Source organism: Quercus lobata, chromosome 3 (genome assembly GCF_001633185.2).
Source record: "Quercus lobata isolate SW786 chromosome 3, ValleyOak3.0 Primary Assembly, whole genome shotgun sequence".
Taxonomy (NCBI): domain Eukaryota; kingdom Viridiplantae; phylum Streptophyta; class Magnoliopsida; order Fagales; family Fagaceae; genus Quercus; species Quercus lobata.
Window position 1 is genome coordinate 33983268 of NC_044906.1, and position 23955 is coordinate 34007222.

At 39.1% G+C, this 23955-nt stretch overlaps 2 protein-coding genes across 3 annotated transcripts; one reads left to right on the plus strand and one right to left on the minus strand.

Annotated features, from left to right (window-relative positions):
* Positions 1-10326: 10326 nt before the first annotated feature.
* Positions 10327-13147, minus strand: LOC115979788. Of its 2 annotated transcripts, XM_031101846.1 has the most exons (4): positions 12677-13147; positions 11505-11684; positions 11028-11428; positions 10327-10948 (listed from the first exon to the last, which is right to left on the minus strand). In XM_031101846.1, the coding sequence occupies exons 3-4, from the start codon at positions 11424-11426 to the stop codon at positions 10412-10414; spliced, it is 936 nt and encodes a 311-aa protein (XP_030957706.1). In that variant the 5' UTR covers positions 11427-11428; positions 11505-11684; positions 12677-13147; the 3' UTR covers positions 10327-10411. The 2 variants fall into 2 exon arrangements, with proteins under 2 accessions (XP_030957706.1, XP_030957705.1); XM_031101845.1 differs by lacking the exon at positions 12677-13147 and having other exon boundaries at positions 11505-12122.
* A 4232-nt stretch (positions 13148-17379) lies between these two features.
* Positions 17380-21999, plus strand: LOC115982940 (cysteine-rich receptor-like protein kinase 10). The gene is made up of 6 exons (XM_031105704.1): positions 17380-17760; positions 17856-17995; positions 18749-18959; positions 20271-20505; positions 20606-20756; positions 21248-21999. Exons 1-6 carry the CDS (start codon positions 17697-17699, stop codon positions 21698-21700), a joined length of 1254 nt encoding a protein of 417 aa, XP_030961564.1. The 5' UTR covers positions 17380-17696; the 3' UTR covers positions 21701-21999.
* Positions 22000-23955: the final 1956 nt, after the last annotated feature.

Here is a 23955-nt window from a genome sequence, read left to right on the forward strand (position 1 = left end):
TTTTTTTTTTTTTTTTTTTTTTTTTTTTTTTAAATAGATATATAATGGGATAGGGAGATTTGTTCTATAGGGTTTTTAGTATCTATGCTTTAGAGTTTAGAGTTTAGACGGCTACAGCGCACTTGGTTTAACTTCGAGGCCTAAAAATATGTAAAAACTTATTTGTTGATATTCAAGAATTTTTTTAATGCTATAATGATGTAACTTATGATGCAACCCAACTTAAACTCCATTTATTTTGTTGTTAAATGTTTTTCAAAAAACATTTTCAGCAATTTTCAATATTTGTTTCATTGTAAAACCTTAGTTGAACCTCAAAACATTTTTTGTTAATTGGAAAACTTGTATGTATAAGTTGTAAAATGTAATATCAACTCCCCCCCCCCCACCTCAATCTCTCTCTCTAGGGGCGTATAAAAAACCTACCAAACCCGACCCGACGCGTCGGGTTGGGTCGGTTTTTTAGGGCTTGGTGGGTTGGGTTGGGTTAGTTTTGGGTCAATAAATTACATACCCCGCCAAACCCGACCCACCATATTTTAATATATGTTTAAAATATATTATATATTTAATAAATTTAAAAAAAAAAAAAAAAAAAAAAAACCAACTGTAGAGCACTTCCTCAGTTCCTACTATTATATATACTATAAAATCCTATTAGTTCTTTTAATATATATTTAAATATATTATATAATTAATAATAAAAAAATTAGATATATTTTGTTTATAACTGAGTTAGGAACTCATGTATATTTTGTTTATAAGTGAATTAGGATACTAGTTCATTTATATTTTGTTTATCAACTCAGTTGGATACTTAAACATATTTTGTTTACAACTAAGTTGGAATATCAGTTTATATATTAATATATATTTTGTTTATCAAGTCAAGTGACAAATGTGATATATTTTTTTTGCTCAATTTAATAATAATAGTAATAAAAAAAATTGTCCAACCCATGGATTCAACATGGGTTGGGTTGGGTTGAATTTTTTTGACCCACCATGGTGAGTTGGGTCAAAAAATCCCCTCAACCCAACCCATGCATACCTCTCTCTCTCTCTCTCTCTCTCTCTCTCTCTCTCTCTCTCTCTCTCTCTCTCTCTCTCTCGGATGTCAGTATTGGGGCACAAGGATGTCGATGCGATGGCATGAGGCAAGCAATGGTTGTTGGTGGTGAGTTGGGAGGCGAAGCAGCATTCGTTCGAAATCAATGCAATGGGGTTGCAGGGTTCATGATTGGTTCAAATCAGTAGCAATTTGATGGTTTTGTGGGTAGATTTGGTTAGGTTTGCACTAATCCAATCATCTTGTGTGCGGACCTAGCTAGATTTGTGCCGACAAAATAGTTTTGTGGGTAGATCTAGTTGGATTTGTGCTCATATGTTTTTTTTTTTTTTTTTAATATCTTAAGGAATACAACCGAAACACCGGAAAAGAAAACATTTTCCTCAAAAAAAAATTTACATTGGAAAGTATTTTACAATGAAATTAATAGTGCCTTTATTTATAATCGCTAACAATTTCTGTCTTTTTACACTAATATTTTTTTGTTAGATAAATAATAGGAGAGATGGGATTTGAACCACAGACATGAAGCACCATAAAAAAATGTCATCATCGATGGATTATCACTTGAATCTCAATAACATTATTATTAATTCTTTATTTCGGAAACATTATTATTCATATAGAAGAATTTGATTTAATGCTATTACAATAGAAAGACAGCAAAAATTATCTTTGGAAAGTGGAACTTGTATTAGTTAGCATAGGTAAATTGTCGATTATGTTGATGTTTGAAAACTTTGTTCTAAATTAACTACATAGTTGATTGTACAAATAATGTGAATTATGAACATCTGCAATGAATCACGTTTATCAGAGTGACATCGATGTAGTGTCAACCAAAACCCCTCTAATGCTTATGAAAAGGCTTTGCTTTTAGGATAAACTCAACAAATTTTTTGAAAGCATACAACCTTTAAGTTCTCTTACCTCAATTGATGTATGGACTATGGAGCCCAATTTATTCTGGGCTCTAAAATGATTCCTAATTTTTAGCCATCATGTTGCCTTTCCTATCTACTAGGAGCCTTCACATGGCTAACCTGTACACTACGCTCAAGTTAATCCATTGTTGAAGTCCATCCCCCCAAGCCCCAAAACAGACCAAGCCCAAACATTTTGGGTCAACTTTTTGTGCATTCATGCGTATTAATAGCTTCGAATCCAATTTCACCCCGGTTCATATATTTATATTTCTCAAATTATTCTACGAACTTCATTGGTGTGTTTTTAAGATAATGAGGCCATGTTTGGTTAGAGTCATAACTAACTTCTCTAGGGGCCGACATTCATTTCAAATGTTTGGTTTCGATAACTAATAACGCAAGAAGTTGAGTTAGAGTTGTGGAAAATTATGAGATCTTTCTTTGTTTTCGAATTATGAAAATAATCTTATAATTTTGCTTGACTAAATGGGTCTCACCCACATGTATTGTCACTATCAAGTGCAAAACATTAATTGCACACCAATGGCTCTTTCATCACATGTATTAGTGTGTGTTTGGATTAAACTTAAAAAGTCAGTTTATTTTTACTAATTAGTTTATTTTTGTTATTATTTATAGATCTCATTGCACTTTTTGATATTATTTATGAGTTTTATTGTACTATTTCAATTAATTTTTACCTTTATCTACTTTATTTTCAACAAAAAAAAAATTCAATTTTAACAAAATAATCATATCCTAATTTGGCACTAAATTTTCAAAATAATGCAAAAATTGTGATTTACTATCACAATACAGTGGATGACAGGTTTGTAACTATCAACTCACAATGGGTGCTCAGCTTGCCTTGGGATTGAGGGCAATTGTTAGGTGACGAAGTTTAAGTTTTTGTTTTTTTTCAGGTGACGAAGTTGATTCTTGGAGAACATCGCAAAATCTCAAGTCAAAGAAAACAATCAAATTTGCGTGCGAATGGGATGTGAGTCATTATTACATGGAAGTACCGAGTACGGAAGTATTGCCCAGATTATTGCTAAGAATCCTATAATTTAACTAACTACTAATGTTTATAATTAAAAATTTTAGAGTTTAAATTTCTTACTTTATATTTATACTACCATTTTTTTATCATTAAACTATTTTTTTTTCCGCTTTCACATTTCTCTCTCATATTAATAGTCAAATCCTAATACAACTTATTTTTAAAATAAAAAATAAAATAAAACAATCACGAGTAAAAAGTGTAAACCCAAAAAATAAAAAATACAAAGTCTTATCTCACGCGCGAAGTACATGTAATGAGGATTGAAGATAGTAAAATTTAGTCTGATGGGCTTATCTTAATGGGCCTGACGGATGGGCACTGTTTGGACCTTTGTAAAGATGGGCCCACGCGCTCTGAAGGCCCATCGCACAGACATGGTAAGGGCCCATGATCCGAAATCTCTATTTGCCTAGAAAAGCCCTAAGATCCAATAAGGGAAATTGTATCAAAGTCCCACATTGGAAAGATCTGGAGGTTAAGAAGAAAAGCAACTCTCTACCACTATAAAAAGGAGTAATATTCACGCAAATCAAGGTAAGATGATTTGACCCTCTCAAACGCCTCAAAATAACTCAAGGGACGAATTCTGACTTGACCTTCGGAGGGCTTTTGGCCGGCGCCACACCGGTGCTCTCTAAGGGTTTTTCTTCCGTTTGTTCTTGTTGTGCAGGTTCGTTGACTCGCGAGTACGGTGTGACTTATTGGTGACAATTCTCAACGTCATCAGTTGGCGCCGTCTGTGGGAAACAGAGACGTATAGTACTCCCTAGATTCCCAGACAAAAGAGTTACATGGTACTCACTCGCTCAATGGCAACCACGAATGACGTTCAGGAAGAAGCCCCTACGACGGCCCTTGAGAGACAGGTCAGGACGCTCGCCGCAGCCGTGGAGCGCCTCACCAAGCAAAACCACGACCTACAAGAGCAGCTGAACCAAAAGAATGCCGCGGTCAATAACCAAGGAGCGGATCAAGAGGGGAACAGCGCCGAAAGGAGAAATCAGGACGGACCACAGGGGAGTAACGCCCCGAGCAAACCAGTACGACGGGACGTAAGCATCCCTTCCCCGACGGACACTGCTCCACAATCCATCATCGCGGAGATGCAGGCGATGAAGGAGCAGATGGATGTGATGATGAGCGCTCTCAAGGGGCGAGTGTCAAGTGATCTTGACGACCTTGTCAACCGGACTGACTCGCCATTCACGGCAGCCGTCAACTCCTTCCCCCTGCCAAGTAAGTTCCGTATGCCAAGTATGGATAGCTACGACGGAGTCAAGGACCCTCTAGATCACTTAGAGACCTTCAAGACCCTGATGCACCTTCAGGGAGTGGCAGACGCGATCATGTGCAGGGCCTTTCCTACAACCCTGAAGGGCGCAGCAAGGATTTGGTTCAGCCGGATAGCACCCAACTCCATCAGCACCTTCAAGGAGCTAAGCGCTCAATTTACTACGCATTTCATCGGAGGACATCGGTATAAGAAATCCACGGCTTGTTTAATGAATATCAAGCAACGGGAAGAGGAGACGTTAAGGGCCTACATATCACGCTTCAACAAAGAAGCACTCTCGATCGACGAAGCCGACGACAAGATATTGGTAGCAGCATTCACAAACGGGCTGAAGGGGGGTAAGTTTTTGTTCTCCCTATACAAAAACGACCCCAAGACCATGTCGGAGGTCCTTTACAGGGCCACCAAATATATGAACGCTGAAGACGCACTACTATCGCGAGAAGATAGACCCAAGAAAAGAGATAGACCGGAGGATTCCCGACAGGACCAGGGGCGGAAGAAAGGAAGGATGGGAGACCGAAGGGAGGACAGACGTCCAAAACCAATGAGCGGAAGGTTCGCAAATTTCACCCCGCTAAACGCGCCAATTGACCAAGTCCTAATGCAGATTAAGGACGAAGGGTCCCTGACGTTCCCAGGAAAGCTGAAGAGTGACCCCAGCAAAAGGTCCAGAGACAAATATTGCCGCTTTCATCGTGACCACGGCCACGACACGGCCGATTGCTACGACTTGAAGCAGCAAATCGAAGCACTTATCCGACAAGGGAAGCTGCAGAAGTTCGTCAACAAGGGGAGAACGGATCAACCCCCACAAGAACAACACCTCCGCCGAGAAAACGAGCGACCAAGACCCCCAATTGGAGACATAAGAATGATAGTCGGAGGGACTGCTGCGGCCGGATCGTCAAAGAAGGCTCGCAAAACATACCTTCGGATGGTACAGAATGTCCAGTTGACGAGCAGAGTGCCAAGGATAGCAAACGGAGAAGAACCTATTGTTGGGTTCACGGAAGAGGATGCACGGCGCCTACACCATCCACACGACGATGCCCTCGTCGTCAGCGTGCGGACAGGAGACTACAACGTGCACCGAGTGTTGATCGACAACGGCAGCTCGGCCGACATATTGTACTATCCGGCATTCCAGCAGATGAGGATTGACAGGGATCTGCTAATACCGACAGACGCCCCGCTCGTTGGTTTCGGGGGGAGTAAGGTATTCCCTCTGGGTTCGGTAACGTTACGGGTGACAGTAGGAGATTACCCCCAACACATCACCAGGAACGTGACATTCTTGGTGGTCGATTGCTCGTCCGCCTACAATGCTATCCTTGGACGACCTACGCTCAACTCGTGGAAGGCGGCAACATCAACTTACGCCCTAATGATCAGGTTCCCAACGGAGTATGGGGTAGGAGAGCTACGCGGAAGCCAAGTTGCCGCACGAGAATGCTACGTCGCTATGATGGAGATGCAAGACCAAATCCAGGCCTTGAACATAGAAGAGCACCGAACGGTGGCGGAACCAACAGAGAAGCTGGAGGAGATAACTCTTGACAGTTCCAATCCGGACAGAACAACCAAGATCGGAACGCTTGCCAAACCCGCAATCCGTCAAGAGCTCGTAGCTTTTCTGAGGAGCAATAAGGATGTGTTCGCCTGGAGCCATGACGATATGCCGGGAATCGATCCCTCCGTCATGGTACACAAATTGAATGTATTACCCTCATTTCCACCCGTCCGACAAAAGAAGAGAGTGTTCGCAACGGAACGAGACCAAGCAATAGCGGAGGAAGTCCGCAAACTCCAAGAGGCAAGCTTTATCAGGGAAGTCTACTATCCCGATTGGCTGGCGAATGTGGTAATGGTAAAGAAAGCGAGCGGTAAGTGGCGTATGTGCGTGGATTTCACGGATCTTAACAAAGCGTGCCCTAAAGATAGCTATCCCCTTCCAAGAGTCGACGTCCTAGTAGACTCGACGGCTCAACACCAATTATTAAGCTTCATGGACGCTTTCTCGGGTTATAATCAGATCCGCATGCTCGAGGCCGATCAGGAAAAGACTTCGTTCGTAACCAGCCAAGGACTATTCTGCTACAAAGTAATGCCATTCGGCCTGAAGAATGCGGGGGCAACATACCAAAGGCTAATGAACAAGATGTTCGCGAAGCAGATCGGGAGGAATGTTCAAGTCTATGTCGACGACATGCTGGTGAAGAGCCAGAAGGAGGAAGACCACCTCGAAGATCTTAAGGAGACGTTCGGTACGCTACGATCCTACAACATGAAACTTAATCCGGGAAAATGCGCATTCGGCGTAACGGCAGGCAAATTCCTAGGCTTCATGGTATCCCAGAGAGGGATTGAGGCTAACCCGGACAAAATCCGAGCCATACTAGAAATGGCACCCCCCGCGAAATGTGAAGGAGATACAAAGCCTTAACGGCAAGGTAGCGGCGTTAAATAGATTCGTGTCGAGAGCCACGGACAAGTGCCTGCCCTTTTTCCGCACATTAAAGAAATCATTCGAGTGGACGGACGAGTGTCAGCGAGCGTTCGAGGAACTAAAGGCATACCTATCCTCACCACCCCTATTGAGTCCCTCGCAACCTGGCGAAGAACTTTTCCTCTACTTGGCTGTCTCCTCTGTCGCCGTCAGCGCTGCTTTGATTAGAGAAGAAGATAATGCACAGAAACCTGTATACTACACCAGCCGGGCGCTCCGCGGCGCCGAAGAAAGATACCAACCTATGGAGAAACTCGCTTTCGCATTGATAACGGCTGCTCGCAAGCTCAAACATTACTTTCAAGCCCACACCGTGAACGTAATGACCGACAAGCCCTTGCGAAGGGCACTGAGTAATCCTGAAGCCGCAGGTCGACTGACACTGTGGGCAATAGAATTGAGTGAGTTTGATATCAAGTACCGTCCGCGTGTGGCCATTAAAGGACAAGCCGTAGCCGACTTCATAGCGGAGTTTACGCGTGACGAGGACAAGGGGGCAGAAGAACCACTCAAGTGGAGCATCTTCACCGACGGGTCATCCAATTGGCGAATTGGAGGGGCCGGCATAGTGTTGCTGTCGCCCGAAGGGGACAAGATCGAATGTATGGTCCGTCTCGACTTCCCCATTACCAACAACGAAGCAGAATACGAAGCGGTGGCGGCAGGACTCGACCTAGCCAAAGCCGCCGGAGCTGAAAGTGTGACCGTCCATTGCGACTCTCAGGTCGTGACCAATCAAGTAAACGGAGACTACGAATGCAAGGGGGAAAGGTTGAAGAGATATCTTGATCAAGTGAGAACGAGAGTCAACGGACTAAAAGCGACGGTCGTCCAAATCCCCAGGGGAGAAAATGAGCTCGCCGACCGGCTAGCCAAAGCCGCCTCAGCAGAACATGTGATGACACCGGGTAATGTACTTTCCTTCGTTCAACTCTTTCCACTAATAGACCCCGACAATATGCAGGAGATATGCTCCGAAAGAAACTGGACCACCCAGATAGCTTCATACCTGAAGGACGGGTTACTGCCACAAGAGAAGGAGGCAGCGAGGAAGCTGAAAGTCCAAGCGGCGAGATTCGTCCTGATAAAAGACGTTCTTTACAAGAGAGGATTCTCCCGCCCTTATCTAAGATGCCTCGGGGTTGAAGAGGCAGACTACGTAATGAGGGAAGTGCACGAAGGGATATGCGGGAATCACTCTGGGTCGCGGTCGTTGGTGCACAAACTGGTACGAGCTGGGTATTACTGGCCAACCATGCAGAAGGATGCCGAGTCGTACGTTAAGAGCTGCGACAAATGCCAGAGGTTCAGCAATGTTATCGGACAGCCAGCTGAGGAACTGACCCCTATGACGGCTCCATGGCCGTTCGCACAATGGGGACTGGATATCATGGGACCCTTCCCAACTGCGGTAAGGCAGCTCAAGTTCTTGGTAGTGGGTATTGACTACTTCACAAAATGGGTAGAAGCGGAAGCCTTGGCCACCATTACAGAAAAGAACGTTAGAAGTTTTGTTTGGCGGTCCATCGTATGCAGGTTTGGTATTCCTAGAGTCCTTGTCTCGGATAACGGGAGGCAGTTCGACAACAGCCACTTCCGGGATTTTTGCACACAGCTGGGAATAAAAAACCACTACTCATCACCCGCCCATCCTCAGGCCAATGGCCAGGTTGAAGTCACGAACCGATCCCTGCTAAAGATTATCAAGACTCGGCTCGAGGGGGCAAAGGGAATATGGCCCGAAGAATTACCGAGCATACTGTGGGCGTACAGGACAACGGCGAGGACTCCGACAGGTGAGACGCCATTTCGACTGACATACGGGAATGAGGCGGTCATCCCCGCAGAAGTTGGCCTCACAAGTTACAGGGTTCACAACCATGACGAAGGCAGGAACGACGAATCAATGAGGCTACAGCTGGACCTGATAGATGAGGTAAGGTCGGCAGCGGAGCAAAGGATCGCAAGATACCAGGAACGCATGGCCAGACATTACAACTCCCGGGTCCGACACAGAGACTTCCAAGTAGGAGACCTCGTACTCAGGAGGGTCATGGGTGCAGCTAGAGACCCTACACAGGGAAAGCTCGGCCCCAACTGGGAAGGACCTTACCGAGTCACGGCATGGAAAAGGAAAGGAACATACCACTTGGAGACTACGGAGGGGGAGAAGCTACCGCATCCATGGAATGCGGAGCATTTGAGGAAATACTACCAGTGATAGTAACACGGCGAACGGCAACCAATTTTCCATTTGGCTTTTTATTAACTATTTATAAGTTTTTTCTTTAACATGTGTTTCTCTTGCTACAATCCTGTCGTGCCTTTTTTAAGCCCAAGGGGGCAGGCACTTTTCCTTTACGCAATTAGATACCATTATAATCTTCTTCTACTTTGATGTCACTACAATTGTCCCCGAACTTAACGAATGCTAGTTTAAAGTCCAAAAATTGGACGGATCACCAAAACGGTGAGAGTAATACAAGTCCAAAAGTGGACGGATCACCAAAACGGTGAGAATTCTACATATCCACAAAGTGGACGGATCACCAAAACGGTGAGAGTAATACAAGTCCAAAAGTGGACGGATCACCAAAACGGTGAGAATTCTACATGTCCACAAAGTGGACGGATCACCAAAACGGTGAGAACAGTACAAGTCCAAAAGTGGACGGATCACCCAAAACGGTGAGAAATTCTAAAAGTCCATAAATTGGACGGATCACCCAAAACGGTGAGTAAATTCTACAAGTCCGTAAAGTGGACGGTATATGCGCCATAATGTGGACGGGTAACCAAAACGGCGAATAAAATTATCCATAAAGTGGACGGATCACCAAAACGGTGAGTAGTTATACAAGTCCACAAATTGGACGGTGTTGAGTCCACAGAGTGGACGGATCACCTAAAGCGGTGAATAATTCCACGTCCATAAAGTGGACGGACCACCAAAACGGTGAGTAGTTACACAATTCCACAAATTGGACGGTGAACCCCTCAAAGTGGACGGATCACCCAAAACGTTGAATAATTCTACATGTCCATAAAGTGGACGGATCACCAAGACGGTGATAATTATACAAGTCCATAATTTAGACGGTATCAGTCTCAAAGCGAACGGATCACCGTAATTAAAATTAGAGATATTTACGCACCTAAAACGGTGAATAATTCTACATGTCCGAAAAGCGGACGGACCAACAAAACGTTTAGTAATACTACGTGTTTGTAAAATGGACGGCATAGCAAAAACGGTGAATAAATTACGAACATACACAAAGCAGACGGCTCTAAAACGCCCACAAGGTGGACGGACAACATGACGATATAAGTTAGCTTCAATAGTTTAGCTTATAAGTGGACGGATCAACATAAAAATTAAAATTCAAAATAAAAATAGACGGAGAAAATCCTTAACGGATACAGATCACGAAAAGACAATTAATGAAAAGCATTGTTCAGTACAAATGAAACTTCAACGAAACCGTCTACAAGTTATTAACAATACATAAAAAGGGAGACGGATCCTCATCAACAATTATATGGTTCACTCTGCTTTATTGGGGTCGACAACAGCGACCTCATTCGGCATAGCGGACTCTCCGTCACCCTGAGCTGCCTCTTCTCCAAAGAGATCCTCCGTATTTTCGGAGGCGGCGGGTAGAGCAGACGTCTGACCTTGATCAGTTAGTGTTATCATGGACAAGTCCAGATCTGGGTAGGCCTTCTTCACCTGACGGAGCGAATCGTCGAAGCCTTGAAGGAACGATCCTGCCAGCTCCTTCAACAAAGACTCGGAGTTGCGATATTCGCTGACGGCGTCATCCCTTGCATGACGGAGTTTTTTCTTCAGATCCTTCACCTCGTCTGCTCTAACCTTCAAGGCCTTCCCAGCCTCCTCCGTCCTCTGTTCAAGTTCTTCTCTCGTCTTCTCAGAGAGTTCAAACTTCTGCTCCATCGTGGCCTTCCACTTGTGCAGCTGGCCAAGCTCCTCTTCCGTCTGCCCAAGTTTTGACCGTACCCGTTCCAGAGCCGCTTCACGGTTGAGGCAGCGGTCCATCAAGCCCTTCATCATAACCAAGGACTGAAATAGACAAAATTAGAAGTGTCAAAAATGAAACTAGGGAGTGGACGGACATAAACTGAAGGATAAGGAAAGTTACCTGTCCGACGGCAAATAACCCCGTCTCCCCCATCACCTCCGTCGAGTGATTCCCAAGATCCTCATAGTCCTCTGCAGAAAGTATGGACGTAAGTTTCTCCAAAGCGAACTTCGAGTCCTCACGGAGAAGGGGAGGGGGCTTCTCCTCGCTGACGGGTGGAGCATGCATTAGGCCCTTACCGGCCCCTTGTTTAACTTGGGTGACGGCCTTAGGGCCCTCAGCCATCAAGCCCACCACGGGCTCCATTGACACCTTTGGCTGCTTGAGTGGACGGTCGGACTTGGGTGGCTGCTTCCTCTTACCCGATGACCCCGGCACACTGGGAACAACGATCTCACCCGTCTTCTTTTGCTCGACGGCTAGAGATTTTATCATTGCCCTTCTCTTGGCGTCGTCCATTTCTGCAATACAGGACGGATGATGATATTTTCTCAAAAATAAAATTTAAATTTCAAGGGTAAAAGTAGACGGACTCACGTTTGTGTATTCTTTCGTCGTATGCAATGGCCTCACGGGTGGGTTCTGGACCGTCACAATACCAGTGTATTGTCTTTGGATTCACTAACTTAGCCCAGGTCCTTTCCTCCGGCCTAGTTTTTCTGCAAATCTCTTCAAGGAAACTAAATTCCTCGAGGCTAATCTGCGGACGCTGTCTACCTGCAAAGACAGACGGTCAAAATACGCACATAAAAGTGTACGGATATGTAAAAAAGGACAAGTAAGACGGGTGTATACGTATTTGGTTTATTATTCCCCAAGTTGTATCGACGGGCATGTACTCCGTCTCTCCTGGACGGTTCATCCATCTGTCACCCTCCAGGAAGAAGTAGCGACTCTTCCAGTCTCTATTTGAGTCTGGGGTCTCAAAGATAATCTTCAACAGGGGACTTCGACTAGCAAAACGGTACAACCCCCTTGATCTGTCAATCTCATCTGGACGGTAACAGTGAAGAAATTCACGGACCGTCAATCTCCTTTCTCCGTCTGACCATGCACCATAAAGAATCTCCATTGCTATGAAGACCCTCCAGGCGTTCGGAGAGATCTGGGTGACGGACAGTCCCAGGTAATGTAAGAGTTCTCTATGGAGTGTAGAGAGCGGGAACCGAAGTCTAGCCTTCAACACCTGCTCGTACACTCCAACGCCCTCTACCCCGTCATAATAACATTTCTCCGACACGTAGGGGAGACGGATTGGAATGTAATCTGGTATCTGAAAATTGGTTCTAAAGGTACTGAAGTGTCTCTCCCGGATGACGGACGTGAACCTATGCACTGTCCACTCTGGTAACATGATGAACTGCCTTAGTCCATCAGCACCCACAACGGACTCCGGTGCTTTATTCCCGTCGTCAGCAGGACCCCCTATTCCAATTATCTCCACATCCTCACTTGTTGAGGACGAAGAGGATGCAGACGGACTCCTATCTTCGCCTGGACTATCTTGGTCTTTATGACCGGACGGGTATACACTCTCGTATTCCGTCACGTCACGAACCACCGATTGGTTACTTGACGCACTAGACATTTCCTACAATTAATGATGAAACCTAAGACTTGACGGGTTTAAAAACATTGACGGGTATAGTAAGCCTAACAACAATGCTTGGACGAAAATGTAACTTTAAGAAATTGAAGTAAATACTTACCACACCTGGCGCAGAACGGGTGACGGTTGTGGTAATTGGTGGTTACCGGTACTCGACGGATTGCTCTGACAAGGTTGACGGTTCTCTCCGACAGACGTTTTCTGTTTGGAAATGCGAAAATGAGAGATTGAGACGCCTCATATATATAGGAGATGCACGGAAGACGAAGCGACGCTTCGATCCTATACAACGGCCATTCAGAGATTGACACGTGGCATGCTAATAAATGCTGACAACCTGTCTGCTCGCATCAGCAGTTTGTAACCGTCGACTCGATTAAACCGTCTGAAATGGCAAGATACCCGTCATCATGTCTGACGGTTAAATCCATATGAAACCGTCGTCCTATCTGACGGTTGGATCCGTCAAACATTTTCAACCTTCTGTTTCGCGAATCCCACTCCGTCATCAAAATACCCGTCACGCCCATACATTAGAATCGTCACCCCATTGGTCCTTTGACCTAAAAGCAGACGGACCATTGGAGTGAAGGGGGCAACTGAAGATAGTAAAATTTAGTCTGATGGGCTTATCTTAATGGGCCTGACGGATGGGCACTGTTTGGCCTTTGTAAAGATGGGCCCACGCGCTCTGAAGGCCCATCGCACAGACATGGTAAGGGTCCATGATCCGAAATCTCTATTTGCCTAGAAAAGCCCTAAGATCCAATAAGGGAAATTGTATCAAAGTCCCACATTGGAAAGATCTGGAGGTTAAGAAGAAAAGCAACTCTCTACCACTATAAAAAGGAGTAATATTCACGCAAATCAAGGTAAGATGATTTGACCCTCTCAAACGCCTCAAAATAACTCAAGGGACGAATTCTGACTTGACCTTCGGAGGGCTTTTGGCCGGCGCCACACCGGTGCTCTCTAAGGGTTTTTCTTTCGTTTGTTCTTGTTGTGCAGGTTCGTTGACTCGCGAGTACGGTGTGACTTATTGGTGACAATTCTCAACGTCATCAAGGATGGTATTAAATAATGAGTGTTCTTAAAACATTTAATAATTGACCTTTTTTTAAAAAAATAAATAATATTTATGAAAAATATATAAAAAAATTGTAAAATATATATATATTGCTTTTTTTCCAAAAAAAAAAATCTTTAAAAATATTTCCTAAATTCAGCATCCATTAATATTTCTCAATATAAAATTATAAAATAATAAAGGAAGAAGAACAACTTTCTTAACTCGAGCTTGTCTGTTCATTAAGAAAAGGAAGTTTCCAAAATGCATTCACACTGATATCAATTTTCCCCCCCACCTTTCACGCATATGTTGTAACTTTTGGCGAAACAATCAGAACACGCAGGCAAAAGAGTTCTGACTTCTTGGGTGATTTCAAAGGTTATTAGTAGCAGAAAACAGGTCCGACTTTTTTCCAAGTAAACCAAATAAAAAATTAAATTCACTGCCCAAATTTCTAATCTGATAAAGGCATTGGACCATTAGTACACAGATCCAAAAGTCAATGTTCCGTGCTGCCGTGGATGATCTTGCTTTATTTCTCACTTCTAAAGTTTGAGCTTATCCGTATTTGGTGGTGCAGTTTTTTTTTTTTTTTTTTTTAATTACTTATATGTTTATTTACTGAAAATAAATTAAAATATAATTTATTTAGAAAAAAGTAGTAATGTTTTAGAAATATTGTATGTTGGAGTAATAAACAAATAAACGGAATGATGTTCACGTCAATTATTGAAAGTTTTTTATTTTTTAGAATCAATTATTGAAATAATTTAAAATAGAAATACGTAATGAACCTTCTGTTATATTCTTGAAGTCAATAATACAGTTTCATATTCAATTTATTAAAAAAAAAGTGTTGTAATTTTGTAATGGTGTTTCGTTGAAAATTAATTATTTTAATAGTGTTAATTTATGAATTAAAAAAGAAAGGAAAACTACAATAGATCATGTTACATATTAAAGATTAAAGAAGAACATGAGTATTTTTAAGATAAATATATAATGAGGAGGATTAGAAGGTGAGATTCAAACACAAACATGAGACATCATAAAAAAATGTCGTTTTATACATGGTTTTAAAAACCAGGTTTTAAAAACCAGACCAAATCGGCTTGTTTAACTGGGAATCAGGTATCAATCCAGTCCGGTAAAATGTCCCAAAACCAGTCAAAAAAAAAGTTAAACTAAGAATCATGGTCAATTTTTAAAACCATGGGTTTATAAAATTAAAAAATAAAAATAAAGGATGTCATGACTAGTACTACTAGACAATCACCTGAACCCCTAAAGAAGAACATGAAGAACTCACATTCACTGAGTCCTTAATGCACCTTGACTCACTCAGCCGAGTAGGTTGAGCTTCATTTTCTGATCCCTTCTTTTGTAATTGAGTTTCTTAATTATTTAAGGTTAGCCTTTGGTCTATTCTATTATGTCTAACATCCAGCGTATTTTAGTCGCTTGTATGGTGTTATGGCTAACCTCCAATAATAGATTGAGAACGTTCCTCTATTGTTATCAATTGAAAGAGTTTAATATCCAAAAAAAAATTTGAAAGAGTCTGGCTACAATTGGTATATTATTTTATTTCGCATCATTATTGGTGCAATATGTGGAGATCGTGATTACTAGTTGGTTAAATAATACAGTCAAGTAGGCAGGCCGAGGATGTGTCACATTGCTTTGCCAATTCGATGTTGTCTTGCCGAGCTAATTAGGTGAAGTATCCACTGTAGAGTGTAGAGTATATTCATATCAATTTCTAATTTTCTATTTGATACATCAAATAACCTTATCTATCTTCTTTTCTTCCTCTTTCTTTTCTTTCCATTGTACCAAACACAATTAAAATATAGAAGTTGCGTAACTTGAATTTAGATTTTAAATTAAAAGATTAATTTTAGAAGTTATTTCAAATCCAAGCATTTTAAAGGTTTAAAATTCTTAGTGAATTTGTCAAATCCAAATCCTTGACCTTTTTAAACTTCACAAACAAGTTATTTCCTAATACCAAAATCTTATCATCCAAACACACCATTAAGATATTTCAAATTTCTCTTCTTTATAGGTATTTTGAAGTGGGGGTGGAAAATAATGCAACCTTTTTTTTTTCGTCCGAATTCAATAAGGATGTGGTGTAAAACTCATGTTTTATACTATCTAATAAGAGATTGTCACATCGACATTTTACTGAAAATTCAATATATCCTACCACACCTAATAACATTTCAATAAACTCCTAAAAGCATCTCCAATAGGCTCTCTAAATACAAAATCATCTCTATTGTAGAGAGTAAACCCACAAAATAGGTCTCCAAAATACTCTCTATACCTGAAATTTTTTTTGGCTTATGAACAATAGCTCATCAAGTCTGATGGGCTACTGTTCATTCTTCAAATATTTTTTTCTATTATAATAATAAGGTATTGAATAAAAAAATGTTGAAAGATGTGTAGTTGTTAAAAAAAGAATAAATAATGAATGAATAAATAATATTTAAATGAGGTAGAAAATCTATTGGAAAGTGTATTTGAAAAAGTGGGTAGCTAAAAGGTAAAAGTCACTGTTCATTCTCCAAACAGTATAAAAATTTGTCTAATCTGCTGGAAATGCTCTAATTTGGTCAAATTTATATATAGGTATTAAAATTGACTGAGTGTGGTTGTGCTTATTTTTAAATATGTAAAAAAATAATGTGACATGTTAAGATTGGAAAGGTAAAGTATTAGTTTTACATTACATTCTTATGGAATTCAATCTTTCTTCTTTTTTTTAATGGAAAATAAGTCAAACTTAAATTTTATATTTCTCAAAATTTTATTATATCCCTTGTCAATTCCAAACGTGACATCCTAACATTTCCAATACTTTAATCATCATATTATAGAAATATGGACATCCGAAAGTGTATTTACATTGAAGAGTAATTAATTCTCAAAATTATAAATAAATAAATAAAAATAAAAATAAAAAACGTTGGATGATGATCGAAATTTTGACTACTGGTGCTTGGCGGTCATTTATGGATGGGCAGATGGGCAGGCGCACCCCTTCAGTCTTTTATAACTCAATATTTATTGACAGCCAAGTGCATCCACGGATGCTGCAGTAAAGATTACGACTTTTTTTGGTTTTTTGTCTAGACTAATGACTAGTGATTATTTACTCAAACTCCAAGTTGTCTTTGTTTTCTCTTTTTCTTCTCATAAATCCTGTTTACTTTAAATAAATCTACAAATGTATATCACCCATTTTCTTTATGGTATTTTCATATATTACATTAGCTCAACTAATAAAATTTTTAATGAATAAATAAAGAGATTTAGGTTCAATTTTCATCTACACCAAAATATCTGATGATTGAATAAAAAAAAAATTAGAATTCAATCCTTATAAAATCGATTAGTATCTTGATTCGCTTGTTCATTCTATAATAATTGACTTTATTAATTAAGCCAATTGAACTAGTAGCTGTTAATTCTATGACTATTAGTAATGATATTTTTTTTTAATTAGAAAAAGCAATTGGCATGAGGGTTAGTTGGCATATTATTGAAAAATGGCAAAGGTCGCTTAACAATTTGGTTTGACATTTAATTTTTCGTTAATATTTACACAAGTAAAGAAAAAAAGAAAGTAGTAGTTCATAATCTTATTCATATTCATACAAATATACAATATTGGCTCCTGCCAACAAGTCAAGAAGGGGTGGTCCTCAAGTCAACACGCTCTCATTTTCGCTTTGATTTGTTCAGACTAGATGAAACTCGTCTATCTGTTCCCATACAAATACAAATACACAAAAAAAACACACACAGAAACTCAGAGAAAACAAATAATTGGCTATCATCAAAAATATAAAAACTTTCATATTATCTTCCACACCCAGGACAACGTTTCCTACGAATTCTCGAAATCCCAGAAATCAATTCCACCTCGAAAACAAAATTCTATATATAACGAAAAATAATTTTTTTAAAATTAAAAGAAGAAGAAGAAGAAAAGTCTTCTTCTTTTTTCATGGCCTAGTTTTGGGAGCCAGAGAAAGCAATGAGCAAGTCGAAAAATTTCGTTCAAAATATGTTTAAGCATTTCAAATTCGGTTCAAGCAAACGTAACAAGCAAAACCCATTTCGTATTTTTTTTTTTTGCTTATTGTTTTGTGATTGTTGCTGACCATGATTTTTTTTTATTTTTGGGTTTGATTAGAGGCAAGCAATGAAGAAGACTTGGAGAAGATAGCTCAACAAGAACAGAAGCTATTTGCCTTTGAGACCTTAGTTGCTGCTACTAAAGATTTTCACATAACTCACAAGCTCGGTGAAGGTGGCTTTGGACCTGTTTTCAAGGTAAGATTAAGATCCCTCTCTCAATTGGGTTTCCCAGAAAGTTTAAAACTTTGTTTGGTTTCTGAGAAAGTAGTAGATTTACTATTCTTGCTGGGGTTGTTTGGCCTGGTACTAATTTTCTTTTTCTGTTAATGTTTTTGTTATAGGAAACATTTATATATCAAAAGTAATTTCATATATGTTAGAAAATGCTTCAGCCGTCAAGGTTTTTTTTTTTTAGTTTCTGACTTTAGCATTGTTTTTTACGTTTTGAAATGTAAAAAGAATTAAAAATGACGAAAATGCCATATTTTCTATAATCTCTTCGCATTATATTGAGTTGGTACAATGATGCTACTCGAATTAATAATTTGTAGGACTTCATCGACTTTATGTTTCTCTTTTTTTTCTTGTAACTAAGCTATGGAAGAATGAGATTTTTACTTATTAATAATGGTAACAGAAAGATCATACTAACAATTTAGAAGAGAAAATGCAATCACTAATAACATGTTCATCTATATATTATTGCATATAAATTTGAAGTCACTAACCTCACAAAAGTGTTTCTATAACTTAAGTTCTTAAATTTGCTCCAGCATTTGTTTCAACTTCACCGGTGAATACACGTTTGCATTCCAGATGATGATGATTCACCTAGCTTGAATGTGGTGACTAGTCTTTACTCCCTAAGGGAGAGAGTTTAATTGGTATCTTGGTAACCTAAAAGGGCATTGAAATTTCTTCTAAGTTCTGTCACATTTTTGTCTTCAGGGGAAGTTGGAGGATGGGAGAGAGATTGCAGTGAAGAAACTCTCACACAGCTCGAACCAAGGGAAGAAAGAGTTCATGAATGAGGCTAAGTTGTTGGCACGTGTCCAGCATCGAAATGTTGTGAATTTGTTGGGGTATTGTGTCCATGGGGTGGAGAAGCTACTTGTTTATGAGTATGTCGCTCATGAGAGCCTTGACAAGCTTCTATTTAGTAAGTTCTCTGTTACTCTCTACTGCTTTTCTGTCTTAACATTCCTCCCCCCTCCCCCAACCCCCTCTTACTCTCATTTACTAACAGATTGGAATTTACTATTTAGCAATTGAATGAAACACAGAAAATTGCTGTATAGTTAGGTTCCAAGTTTATAGTAATACAACTGCTATAGTATTAGTACAGTAACAAAATGAAAATATTTTGAGTATCTTTGCTAGCCATGCATAATTAACATCTCAATTTTTTTTTTCCTTTGTTTTAGTCTTTACTATTTGTAGTTTGCACTATATTAGTCAGAATTGCAGCTGCTGAGTTTGCAAAAAAAATCATCAAATTTTTTATGCATTTCACAAGAGTATTGGCTGAATAGTTTGGACAGATTTTGTTAAAAAAACACTTGTGATATTATGGATTTGAAATAATATCTTGCACCTAATCATTCAAATTCACATATAAATAAAGCACAAACCCCTTCATAAATTTCATCAATAGGAAAAAATGAATCATTTCATACTTTATTCAAGTCAGTTAAACTAAAGATTGAAATCCAAATCCTTCTTTCCATATACTTTTATCCAAACAAGCCATAAAGGAATTAATTATATTGTGAAGATTATGAATAGTTGCAATAGTGTAAAATGTGGGGTATATGATTTTATTGATGGAAAAGATATTTCATCATGGAACAATGGTTGTTTTCATAGAGCAAAAATCATTAGAGTGGATGAGCAAGCTAACTTGAATAGGTTCAAGTAGTATGTATGGAGTTATGTTAGTTATTGAAGCTCTGTTATAGCTTTCCTATGCCCCCTTTTTATTTGTGGTTGTCAAAATCCTTTAATTCTTTTTTAAAAATTAGTCAATATCTTCATTTTTCTTGTTTCCACCTTTTAGATTTTTTTTGGTGCGTGTGGGGGGTGGGGGGTTGGGGGGGTGGGGAAGGTGGATGTGAGAAAATAAAATTTGCCTTCTTTCATGTTTAAAGTATCTTTATGTCACATTTCCTAAACGTGGTGAAGGAGACAGCTCTTCAGACCTTGACTGACCGTTTATTATGAATTTGTCTGTTCTAAGCTACCAAAACCTGAATTATGCATTTTTCTTGATTAATCCTGTAGCACAATCGTGGTGGCTTATAGTGGAAGACAACCAACAATTTTTAAATCCGATGTCTCTAACCACTAGGTTGATTAACATTTAAATTATTGATTTAGATGTTAGTCATACATTTTTTTCTATAACGCTTGAATAATAAATCAATGTACTCTATGGCCATATTGATAGTGATTGTTTTGGGTCAAAGTACAGAATCAAATAGAAGAGTGGAACTTGATTGGAAGAAGAGGTCTGACATAATTTCTGGCATTGCTCGGGGCTTGCTTTACCTTCATGAAGACTCGCATAATTGCATCATCCACCGAGACATCAAGGCAAGCAATATATTACTCGACGATAAGTGGATCCCTAAGATTGCTGATTTTGGCATGGCCCGTCTCTTCCCGGAAGATCAAACACATGTTAACACCCGTGTGGCTGGTACCAAGTATGTTATGAAGCACTCTAATTTATTTATTATCTGGTATGAATCAAATGCTTTGGATAAATGTTTTTCTAACTCTTTCATTTCTCATTCGTGAAAATAGTGGGTATATGGCTCCAGAGTATGTCATGCATGGTCATCTATCAGTGAAGGCTGACGTATTCAGTTTTGGGGTTCTTATTTTGGAGCTAATTAGTGGCCAGAGGAATTCATCGTTCAATTTAAATGTTGACGCACAAAATCTACTTGACTGGGTAAGATAATAATCCAAGCGATTAATTAATTTGATAATGTTATGATTTATGATAAACCAAGTAATTTTATTAATCCTCTGGTGGGCCTTGGTCAAAGTTGGTGTGCTTTTTATATTACAGTTTAGTAAACATCGTGCACTATGATGTGTAATCTGTCCATGGTTTTCTTTAAACAAAGAAACTTTTGGAAGACTTTTTATACTAAAAAAACCATCAAGAAACCTCATTACGGAACCTTTCCTTGTCTTATAGATCAGGTTTATTGTAATGCAAGGTTTGGCAAACTCAGTCAAAATTAACGAACCAAGAAACTCAGTTCTCTGTGAATGTGACATGGACTACAGGAATTGTAGCAAATTCAGTTCACATCACTCTACAATTCAAAACTCTTATTCAGAAATTTTTTTTTTTTCCCACTTCATCAAAACTAGGCTTAGCTTACTTTTATTAATTTCATTTCTGATCTTTATTGTGGTTTATTGTTTCTACAGACATACAAGCTTTACAGGAAGGGAAGGCACATGGAAATCATGGATCCCACATTGGCATCATCAGCAGCCACCGAGCAAGTAGCAATGTGCATTCAACTAGGGCTGCTATGCACACAAGGTGATCCTCAACTACGACCCACCATGCGACGTGTGGTGGTAATGCTATCAAAAAAACCTGGCAATCTGGAAGAGCCAACCAGACCTGGAGTACCCGGATCTCGATATAGGAGATCTCGCAGGCCTCCTGGACTATCATCCACTGGTGGAACTTCTGGTGAATCTGATTCCCGTACTTTTGATTTGAGCTATTCTACTGCAACTGCAACCGCAACTGCATCTGCATCTGCAACTGCATCCACAACTGTATCTGCAACTGCATCTACAACTGCAACTGCAACCACTTCAGCTGCCCCGGAATTAGACCCTCATGGGAAACGTCCCATGCAAAGTTAGTCTTCATTCTAAGAGGAGATTTTGTAATTCTTTGTCCATTATAGATATACATTGCTTATCTGTTTATATGTAAGTATATATAGTTGGAAATAGTTAACGAATGCGGTGCAGTTTTGTTTTTTTTTTAATGATTATTTAAATTCTTTTATATATGAGAAGAGAAAGGCTTCTTAAAATGTGTCTCAAACATTTAAACTTCGTACATATTTAAGTTGTGACTTGTGACCAGTGAGGGGTAGATTATAGTCTCTGTTGGTTGTACAAATTTTGTAATAAAAACTTATCATTGTCAAATGCATCAATTGGTGAACACGATTCAGAGGAGATTATTTAAAGAGGAATGTTATTGATATGGTAATTTTCAAAAAAAAAAAATTTTTTACAATAGTTGAGTTGGCAAGTATTTATTGATTCTTATTTACAATTCTTAATTTCTTTTAATCCAGTAATAGCAATTTGCCACCTCGGTAATTGTGGAATTTTTTTTGGTGACTCTAGACTTATATAGTTCCTAAAATGTGCAATCTACTCAATATGGTTTCTTGTTTCTCCAGAAGAGGAAAAAAAAAAATGGTCTCTATGTTATGGGATGAGCCGAGAGTTTGATGCTCGAATCTTGGTCGTTGACTTGAATGGGAGGAGATTTTGCTATGGCCCAATTGCGAAGGCTTGGGTTTTCGTCTCAAGCCCAAACGCTCCAAAATACATCCGAGTCATCCGACTAAAAAAGAGGCCCATCAAACTTTATGGAGGAGTGAGAATGTAGTAGTTGGGCTGACTCTAAAGCCTAACTTTGTGCGATGGGCGACTTGAGCCTAACTTCTGCTGGTGCTCACTTTGTATGGGGCTTCATTGATCAATAAGAGCTTGCTTTGGGTTTTATTTATTTATTATTTATTATAATTAGGGATGACAATTTTGCGACACTCCACTTTGCCTCTCGTGGGTTTTTCTTATACCGCAAAAGTGATGGGGTGAAAATGGAGCAAGATTTTTTCCCTGCACTCCAAGGCACGGTGGGAATGGGTTTAGGCTTTTTAGCTTGGCTCCTTCTCCATCCCACCTTGCTTTACTAGTGTTAAAAACTTACTTTATGCTACTAAATATTTAAATGCATGAACATTAATACTTTTTGCTTTTATTGTGATATTGTATTGTCAAATACTTTGGATATATAACAATATTACTCCTAAAAAGTAGTTTGATTTAATGTAATAGATTTAATTGTAATTTCTTGTATATTCATATTAATGAAACATTTTTTTTGGGGCGAGGTGAGACAGATTAACACAAAGTAGAGTTTTATAGAGCGGGTGAGTCCCGTGAGGCCCCAAGGGGCTGGAATGGGGCAAGGTAGTTTTCCCCACCATACGGGGCGAGGATGGAGTAAAACAAAACAGTGCGAGACGGGGTGAAAATCCCATTCTACGGCCTCACCCTACTCAAATGACATCCCTAATTTATAACTAATCAGTTTCTCTCTTTTATTTATTTATTTATTTATTGTCTAAATATGAAAATAATTAATTATGGTAATTATTAATATTCTTTTATTTATTTTCTAATATTAAATTTAATAGTTATTATATTTATTAATATGTAATTATTATATTTTGATAATTTATTAATATGTAATTATGATATTTTTAAAGTGGATTTCTTCTTTTAATTTTAAGAAAAACTATGTCCATAATATTTTTACAACAAAGTGGTAGGTTGTTAAGGGTTGTTATTGTTGGAGAAAAAATTAATCCAGTGGTTAAATTAGAACAAATAATTAACACATCCCAAAAAAAAAACAAAAACAAAAAACAAAAAACAAATAATAACTTAACACCTATGACTTTTTGTGAAAGTGTTGTGAAAATACTGTGGGCGGAGCACTACTTTTTATTTTTTGCATAATATGAAATTGATAATTATGGTATTTATTAATTTTATTAATATGCATTTATTATGATCATTTGTATGTGGAACTATCTATTATACCATTTTAAGAACATATGATGTGGCAATATTCTAATGGAATGTTTAAATATGTAATATAATCTAAATTTAAATAAAAATATATACTACAATAATAATGACATGTAAAATTATGAGGTCTCTAAATCTTACATGGCGCAATATTAAAAAATCAACCAAAAGTCAAACGTTTTATTTTTTGTTATAGTGCACATATATATATATATATATATATATATATTACAGATTATAGATGTTATATTTGCTTTTGGTTAAATTATACGTTTGCT